The sequence below is a fragment of the Centroberyx gerrardi genome, chromosome 6 (assembly GCF_048128805.1).
Source record: "Centroberyx gerrardi isolate f3 chromosome 6, fCenGer3.hap1.cur.20231027, whole genome shotgun sequence".
NCBI lineage: Eukaryota > Metazoa > Chordata > Actinopteri > Beryciformes > Berycidae > Centroberyx > Centroberyx gerrardi.
Window position 1 is genome coordinate 33291481 of NC_136002.1, and position 9898 is coordinate 33301378.

General features: G+C 43.0%; 1 protein-coding gene across 1 annotated transcript in view; it reads right to left on the reverse strand.

Moving 5' to 3' along the window:
- The window catches only part of fgf12b (fibroblast growth factor 12b), a 42769-nt gene extending 33523 nt beyond the window's left edge, over positions 1 to 9246 (reverse strand). Inside the window, exon 1 of the mRNA XM_071920740.2 lies at positions 9156 to 9246. Coding sequence (XP_071776841.2) covers positions 9156 to 9246 — 91 coding nt within the window. The remainder of the gene's footprint in view (positions 1 to 9155) is intronic.
- Positions 9247 to 9898: the final 652 nt, after the last annotated feature.

Sequence of the window (9898 nt, forward strand, 5' to 3'; positions counted from 1 at the left end):
AGTCAACAGCAATCTGATCAGAATGACAAAATACTTCTTCTTCCACTGAGTGGCTGTTTCAAATGCATTCTGGGAAATAAACACTGACATGTCTAAGCTCTAGAGTTAAACTCCAGTACCCGGTCTCTGCACAGAGTACCATCATCTGGTCTCATGTTGTGCAGATTTAACCGACAGTCAAACTGCTGATTGTTTCTCTCCCTCTGAAGTGGATGAATAACTGAATAAATGTTGAATCAGCCTCATTAAACTGAACTGCATCAGACTGTAAAATTACCTTATTGTATAATTCTGTTGTGTAACAGAGAGAAGAGGAGCTGAGACACACTGACACCTGCTGGACACAACTGACAACTGCTACTGCTACTGCTCAGGTAGGTGTGTTTGTTTTAAGAAGTTTATTGTACAGAGCTGATCTGGGTGGGTGGAGCTGCATCAAGCCAGACAGAGAGAGCAGGAGGAACACCCAAACTGTGTAAGTCTGTGTGTAGGTGTGTCAGGCCGGCACTGACCCCTGGACCCAGCCCTGACCCCTGGACCCGGCCCTGACCCCTGGACCCGGCACTGACCCCTGGACCCGGCCCTGACCCCTGGACCTTCATGTTACGAGGAAGACGCTCTCTCAGACTGAGCCACCAGGACAAACTGGCATAATTTGTTCTTGTAGAAAGACTCATTAAACAGGGGGTGAACACCGAAACACTCAGTGGAACGATTACATTAAATATGAAGGGAAACTGTACATATGGCATGTTGCATCGGCCTGTATGGCTATGATGCTTTAAATGTGTTTTTGAAAAAATATAGTATTTGCATTTCCTACAGCTTGCTCCTTAAGATAAGATAAGATAAGATAAGATAAGATAAGATAAGATAAGATAAGAGTTCTTCACTTCCCTTTGGTACTTAGTGTTTCTGGAACAGCCTTCTGTGCTCAGAGATAGTGAAGAGGTAAGACCCTCCACTCTGGATTCACATGGGATCGACAGCAGCAAGGTGAGGCTTCAGACAAGGTGAGTGACAAATAAAGAACCAACAACATGACAATACTCACATTAAACATGAAAAAACCCATCCAAAAAAAAAAGCTCAAGCTAACCCTAAAAACTAAACCTAACCAAAAATGCTTTCAAAGCACAATGACATTTCAAAACTGAAACGAGACTAAACAAGGTGTAAAACCAAAACTGAAAAACAACAAATAAAACCAATACAAAAAAAGCCACAACCATAATAACACCATACAGGTACCTGGTGGTTCAAAAACAAAAGTGGGTAAAACACAAAAATGCTGCTACTACTGCCACAGTGTTCTGGCCTGTGATTGGTCAGAACCAGAGTCACACATCTGAATGGGTTCTCAGACTTTATGTTGCTGTTTATATGACGACTAACCAACTTTATGTTCCTGCTTAAAACGTTGTTCAACCAAACAGCCCAACAAAACCCTCTTCAACACACACACACACACACACACACAGCTGTACAGCAGTGAGTGTGTGTGTGTGTGTGTGTGTGTGTGTGTGTTAAATGTTTGATGCTCCTCATTCTGAGCTTCATTCCAAAGCTTATCACTAATTTAGCAGATCTTTCTCCTGCAAAATTCATGATGCTGGAACAACTGGCTCTAAAAACATGCAGGCTGCTGCGTCACGCACTGCGCTGTGTGTGTGTGTGTGTCTGTGTGTGTGTGTGTGTGTGTGTGCATGTGTGTGTGAATGTTGTCAGATAGATGTCCAGCTCCCTGCAGACGTCGACATGTTGAGAATTCACAATGTAAATAAAATGTTGTTTATTTGTGTTTTCAGCTTGCTGTGCTATAACACTGAGAACTCAATCCCACAATCTGACAGATTTGATCCAGAGTTAAGACACAACATGCAGCGTTTCTCCTGGAGACGGGCGGTGTGCTGTTAGCCCCGCCCCCTTCCCGCCCCGACACTGAGGAGTGGGAAGGGGGCGGGGCATAACACAGGGAGGGATCATTCAAAACTGTAAACCAATGGGAGATCAGTCAGGGAGAGAAAGGCAGTTTGATTGGAAGGGAGGGGCGGAGGGGCGGGACTGTTCAAACATCTGTGATGTTTTATTGGTTGGAGTTTTTATTTCCACTTCCTGGTGCAGCATGATGTCACCATTAAAGATACTCTGTTTTCCAGGAAGGAAAAGGAACAGGATTTTTTTGATTTTTAAATAATGTTAAAAAAAATGTAATTCATTGATTTATTGTTAAATCAGTGTATATTATGACATGGGAACTTAACAAGGTGACACAGTAGTTTTTCATTTCATTGTGACTTTAAGAACTCTCTCCTTTAAAGCTCAGTCCGCCCGCTGACACACCGCGCTGCAAAAAGCCCGTTTTAACAAGTCATGTAGTCCAATACTGAGTATTAAAAGGTATTGTAGTGAAAACATGCCAACAGGCTGAGAATTTTTCACGTTTCCAAAGCAAATCAACTTGTTTGAGCATTTTTTTTTCACTTATTCTGTCTCATCTGACACTTTTTGTTTTTGTTTTTTTAGAAATGTCCTGAATCAAGTGGATCAAGTGGATCAAGTGGATCAAGTGGGAAGTGGAAGAACACCCAGCAGGAAGAAAGTGTTAGAAAAAATAAGATCTTACAGCCAGGTGTGGAGGTGAAGGGTTTGTTAGGATGGAGACGTTCTGCAGGTTCTGCTTTGTTCTGGTTGGCTGACTGAGATCACATGACAGCAGAGTGAGAGTGACAGTAAACTGTTCAGTGTTACAGGACAGTGGTTCTCAACGTGGGGTCCGGGGACCACCAGGGGTCCTTGAGGGGGTTCCAGGGGTCCCGCAGCAAACTGATGAATTATTAAACTTCAGCATTATTTCATTTACAAGAAGTTAACACAGTTAGAGAATGTAGAAGAATGATGTTCTGATCAGTTTCTCTGTTATCTCTCTACCTGCAACACAGACAGTCATGGAGTTCTGGACAAAATCATATCTGACAATAAAAATATTCTCAGATTTGGCTCAGAGAGACAAAATCTCATCAAATGGGTTCTGTGGCTCTAAATTAGGGTCCTTGATATGAAAAAGGTTGAGAGTCAGTGTGACAGTCTGCAGTTCCTGTTTCCACCATGAGGGGGCGGCAGGAGGCCACTGTCTGCTCACACTGTCCCAGCCTGTCCTGGGATTCAAACCTACAACCTTCCAGACTGAAGCCCCCCTCTCTCCCAGGGATCAATACTGATCAGCAGGGATCAATACTGATCAGCAGTCTGGCATCAGCGGTTCTGCAGGGCTTCACTCCTGTTCAGGTCCAGGGATTCAAACCTGCAACCTGTCTCCCTCCTTCTTTTCTTCCCTTTCTCTCCTTCCCTCGTTCCTCCTCTCTCTCTCTCTCTCTCTCTCTCTCTCTCTCTCCCTCATTCTTCCTTCTTCCCTCCCTCAGCCTCTCCTTCCTCTCCCCCTTCCTTTCCTCCCTCCCTCGTTCCCTCTCTCCCTCCCTCTTTCTCTCCTTCTCTCCCTCTCTCCTTTCCTCCCTCCCTTCTCCTCTTCCCCTTCCTTTCCTCTCTCCTTCTCTCCCTCCCTCCCTCTCTCCTTCTCTCCCTCCCTCCCTCCCTCTCTGATCTCTGATTCTTTCTGCAGGAATTCTTTCTTTCATCTTCAACAATCAGATGTTTTTTCTTCTCATGGAGGAGGAGACGCTAAAAATAGTGACAGAGCATGAATAATTCCTGCAGGAGGAGAGAACATCAGTGGCTCAGCATGGCTCTCTCTCTCTCTTTCTCTCTCCCTCGCTCTCTCTCTCTCTCTCTCTCTCTCTCTCTTTGTTTTTCAACCATCAGTTCAATAACTGTTGGCACAATATTACAGTTTAGATGAGATTAGATATATTCTGCTATATGATACGTAAAACTGAAATCTATTCTATTACACCTCTAATCTATGAATAAATTCTCTCTATCAGTTCAATAACTAGATTGGCGTGGCTGTTCATAAGGAACAATATTGTATATTATATTCACAGAAAGAAAGGGCAATATGGCCGAAAATATTATCACGATATATTTTTTTATATTGATCGATATCGATAATAATCCCAATATATATCTAATACTGCTGCACTTAACCTCTGTCTCCGTGTGATTGGCTGTTTGTGTTGCAGGTTTCTGTGCAGATTGAGAAAAACAGACGCTGAAAATGATTTTATCGAAAATGAATCCAAAAAACTTTATCATGGTTATTGTGGCAAATTTTATCGCGATAATTATCGTGATGTTTTATCGCCAAAATCAGTGATTCTGTGATCTGTTGCTCCGGTAGAGCAGACTGGAGAATTGTGTTTTTTTCTCTCTCCATTCACTGCCGTCGTCTGGAGGAACAGTCTGAAAATCACTTCTAGCACATAAAGGAACGCCGACACAGCAGATTCTGACAAGTCAAACACACAACAGAGTTATAGTATATGATATGAAACATTAAATTTAAATCTATTGTATGACAGCTCCAATCTAATCTGTTAATAAATCCTCTCTCTCTCTCTCTCTCTCTCTCCCAGGCAGCGCTCCCTCTCTCGCCCTCCTACACTCCTCCAACACACATGTATGGGAGCAGAAGGCAGTGTGGGCAGACTGAGGCTCTTTGTTCCATCCAGACGCTGTTTACCAGACAAACACTCAGCTAGTCTGCAGCTGATGAATGAATGAATGAATGAATGAATGAACGAGTAAGTAGTAAAGTGTTTCTGAGTTTTCCGAGTGTAGATGAATAAACTTCTGTTGATACTGAATGTAGCTGCAGGGTGAAGGACAGAGGCTTCCAGGTGATGTCACCCCTCTCTGGCGGCCATCTTGGAGGTCCTCAGCTCTGTGAACAGCTGACTGTGTTTCTGTCGTCTCAACAGAATTGAACAGACGGTTAATTTCTGTCTGTTTCTGACTGAACTGATCATTTCATCACTGATCCATCTGATTGATTTAGTGTTTAGATAATGTCAGCTTGTTACCTAGCTAACCATAGCATCTGGTCAGCTAACATCACTGTCTTGTTGTTAACACATCTGATTAGCACACTAGCTAACGTAGCTAGTAGCAGCTAGCGTTAGCGTGTTCACATTAACATCGGTGTGTTTGCCGGCTAGTTAGCTAGCTAACAGTTTGTTCAGGTTAACTGAGCTGACTCTTCTCAAGCTACAACTCAGAGTGTTTTGGAGTAGAGACTAGGGCTAAAGACAAGACAGTTTACTGTGTCACAGTAACCAAATCCACCTTATCACACTATTCACTTTTACTGAGAACGTTACTGAATGGATCTACAGCCACACCACAACAAGCTGACTCAGCTGCTCTCTGCTTCTAGCTGCTTCATACAGATTTACACTTTATTAACTAACACACAGTTCTACAGATTTACACTTTATTAACTAACACATAACTCAATTCGCACAACAGGAGACAGCTGAGTTTTAGGTTTGCCTGCCTTCAGTGTGTCTGAAGTTATGGTTGTTTTGGACCTAAAATGGGTTGTTGGGTTATAATCTGTGCTGTTATTGTATTATCAAGCGTGTCACTTTTTCCACATGGTGGAAATCTCATTGAAAGCCAAACTCTTGAGTTAGTCAACATCAGTTTCCGTCTTCAGGATGAAACCCAAACTCCTGTTTCACTCCTGTCTCACTCCTCTCTCACTCCTGTCTCACTCCTCTCTCACTCCTGTCTCACTCCTCTCTCACTCCTGTCTCACTCCTCTCTCACTCCTGTCTCACTCCTGTCTCACTCCTCTCTCACTCCTGTCTCACTCCTCTCTCACTCCCGTCTCACTCCCGTCTCACTCCTCTCTCACTCCTGTCTCACTCCTCTCTCACTCCCGTCTCACTCCTGTCTCACTCCTCTCTCACTCCCGTCTCACTCCTGTTTCACTCCTGTCTCACTCCTCTCTCACTCCCGTCTCACTCCTGTCTCTCTCCTCTCAGCCATATAGAGACGAACTGATGGCAGAAAACAGAGCCGCTTCCTGCATCTTTACAAATTACAACCGCTTAGTGATTGAGTTGTTTCCTTCCTGGAAATGTTGATGCTACGCAACATTAGCCAAAACTCTGCTTATTGGCCAGAATTGTATTTGTTGCCTGGCAACATCAGCAACCAAATGTAATCCCAGGAAGTAGGAAACCGAATCACGGCAGGCTTAAAGATGTTCGGACCAAATCAACGTCGTGACTCGTTGAGATGTGTGGCTCTGGCTGAACGTTTCCAGGGATTTTCCCCCAGAGAGAGAGAGTGATCTTCCTGAGTGAGTTCACAGGGTCGGGAAAACAAAACAGAAGGTTTTCAATCTCCGTTTTCCACACAGTGAAGGAGGAAGCAGATCTTCTGTGAGACGAAGCAACACTTCTCCTCTCCGGCTCTTTCTGTCCTCACTGAAACCAGCTTCTGTTTGGACTGGGAGTCGTGAGTCTCACATTCAGACCAGTATCTTTTTTTCTGTCACAGGCTCATTTGATTTAAAACAGTGTCAAGTTTAACAAACCCAAGGAATGAAAAATAACTTTTTTTAGCCTTTTTGCTGATATATATATCAGCAAATATAGACAAGAGTTAGTCCAGTTAGACCAGAGCCATATATAGACAGAGTTAGTCCAGTTAGACCAGAACTTTTAAATTAACTGCTCTTAAGTTGACAATGCACTTTACTCACTGTGTTTTGCACTCAGTTTTTATTTAACTGTTTATATTACTTGTTTATTAGTTTAATTTGTGATGTTACAGTTTGGTTGTACTTGCACAGCGACAATAAAAGGAAATCTTGAATCCTGAAATCTTCAGAGCCAAATAAAGTAGTTCTAGTTTGGAACCCTGATTTCTAAGAGTGTCGTCAGCCTGACTGAACCCCATCAGTCTGGAGTCAGTGGAGAGTTTTAGTGTCCCGTGTCCGTCTCTGTCCTCAGCCTGACAGAACCCCATCAGTCTGGAGTCAGTGGAGAGTTTTAGTGTCCCGTGTCCGTCTCTGTCCTCAGCCTGACAGAACCCCATCAGTCTGGAGTCAGTGGAGAGTTTTAGTGTCCCGTGTCCGTCTCTGTCCTCTGGCTGCAGAACTGCAGCTGCAGCGCAACCAGAAAACACAAAGTTTAGCGAAAAACCTGCAAGCCGTGTTGAAAATCTGATAATCTGATACCCGGCATCGTCTGACTGAGGGACAACACCCCCCCCACACACACACACACACACACACACCCCCGACTCCTCATGGGAAAGATGTTTTTCTGCCTAACAGCAGAAACCCAAACAGTTTCCCAGTTACCAGTTCTTAAACATCCAGAACTCTTTTAGCTGATGTTTGTATTGTAAATTGTAATCAGCAAGATCATTTTATCTGTCTGATTTTTATATAATTATTTATTTGATGTGTTTTCTTATGGTTTGAACTGCGACTCTCAGCCAACCAATCACATGACTGATGGCTGTGCGTTATTTCTGATTATAAAATAAACAAACACCATTTAATGTAATGTGGAGTCAGAGGTCAGAGGTCAGGGGTCGGGCTGATCCTCCGACTCGAGGACGGAGTCTCTAACCAACAGGTCAGTCTGCCTTCAGCGTCTTAATAATGACAAATACTGTTAATAAAACTCAAACTACTTCTAACAGTCTGAACATTCAGGTTGGTAAATTCTCTGACATTAAACCTGCAGACTGAGTTCACTTCATCACAGCGTCTGGTCTGCTCTGCCTCTGTCCGAGGTGCTGAAACCCAAACTGCAACCTGCAGTTCAAAGCCCAGAGTGTTGGATTTAGACCAAGTCAGCACATACTGTATAACAACAACCAGACTGCAGAAAAACCACCAAACCCACAGACAACAGACAAGAACGCAAAACACATAAAAAGTCTGATGCATCTCCAACTTTCCAGCTGTTTGACCAAGTGAGAACTCAAACCTGCGATGTTTTCAGTCCGGTCCAGAGAGTAAAACTGAACCTGAGCTCACAGCAGCAACACTGACACAGAGAAACCCACTGAGAGCCGCAAGATGACTAATAATCCTATCATACAGTTGAGAAAGATACTTCACAAACACCACAGAGACACTATAGGTCCTATAGGAATATTATAGGAATATTACAGCGATACCATAGGAGATAAAAACAGCATGAAGTACTATGATGTCACTACACACTCACACAGACAGAAGAGAAGTGACTATAGGAATGTCAGAGTGATAATATAGGAGATGAATCTGCCATAAATTCCAGTAAGAGCAGAGTAAACTCACAATCACACCATCATGTCCCCATAGGAATATTATAGGAATATTATAGTGATGCCATAGGATATAAAAACACCTTGAGGTATTATAGAGTCACTATAGAATCACAGACACACTCTAAATCCTATAGGAGGTACACATGCCATTAAGTAAGAAAGTTCACTATGGACTCACAGACAAATATAGGAATATTATAGCGATATTATAGGAGATAAAAACACCATGATAAGGCCAATAAATCCTGCATTTTAGGAATATTACAGTGATATTATAGGAGGTAAAAATACCATAAAGAACAATAAGTTCACTATAAACTCACAGACTCCTATTGAGTCAGCATAGGAATACTACAGGATTATTACAGCAATATTAAGACAATATTGTAGTAATAGAAGGTAAAGACGCCTTAAAGTACAATAAGGTCACTATTAACACATAATAGGCTATATAGTGATATTATAGGAGGTAAAAATGCCATACTAAAGGAATACTTTACTATAGCCTACTTTATTATAGGAATGTTAACACAGGAGATAAATTGACTATACAGTAAACTCCTCTCCACTGAATCCTTATGGGAATACTATAGGAATATTATAGGAATATCATAGGAGGTATATATGCCATTAAGTACAATAAGGTCACTGTAAACTCAGACACACTTTAAGCTCCTATAGGAAAATGATAGGAATAGTATAGGAATATTACAGGAATAGTATAGAATTATTATAGGAGTATTATCAAAATTACAGCCAGTGATTTTTCGCAAACACTGTCTGTCGAGGAGGAGGGGGGGGGCGGGTGTCTCGGGTTTTTATCTCCAGTTTTAGATAAATCACACACACACACACACACGCATACACACACACACACACACACACGCACGCACGCACGCACGCACACGCTCGCGCCTCACCGGCTGTGTCAGTGGTCTGCTTGGAGCGCTTTCCACACAGACACTGCAGCATATGAGCGCCTTTCTGCAGGAGAAGCTTCACCGTCCTCATCGGAGGCTTCCAGTCCGTCAGGCCGGCGGGAGGCGCGGTCCGGCCCGCAGGGGCAGCGGCTCGGCCCGGGAGCCGCTCACCGCCGCCGGGGCGCCACGGCGCGGAGAGACCGGCGGTAATCCGAGAGGTTCGAGCCGGGAATCAAGAGCCGAGAGTCCGCTGTGCACATCCTGAGGACTGGAGAGGAGACTCAACAGGTCCACAGCCCGCACAGTCCCATGGTGCACTGCTGGAGATGACGTATGGACGGGGCTCATTAATTACCTCATTAATTGTCACCTCTTTTAAAATCCGGCTCAAAACCTTCCTTTACTAAATCATCTGTATGTAGATGCAACAGCTGCTATTATTTGTTTTATTATTTACTTATTTCTGTTTTTATTATTATCCTTACTTACCTATTTTATCTTTCTTTCTTTCTTTCTTTCTTTCTTTTTTTTATGTCATTTTACTGGACAAATGTATTTTGTGTGTTTCATGTGAAGCACATTAAATTTGCCTTTTGTATGAAATGTGTCTAATTAGCGCTGTTGTTTAAAAAAAACAGCACTATCGCTCTATTTTCTGTGAGCTGAACTGGAGCGACGCTGCAGGATTCAGATAAATGTGTTAAAGAGTGAAAGAGGTTTCATGTTAAATATTTCCTGTGAAA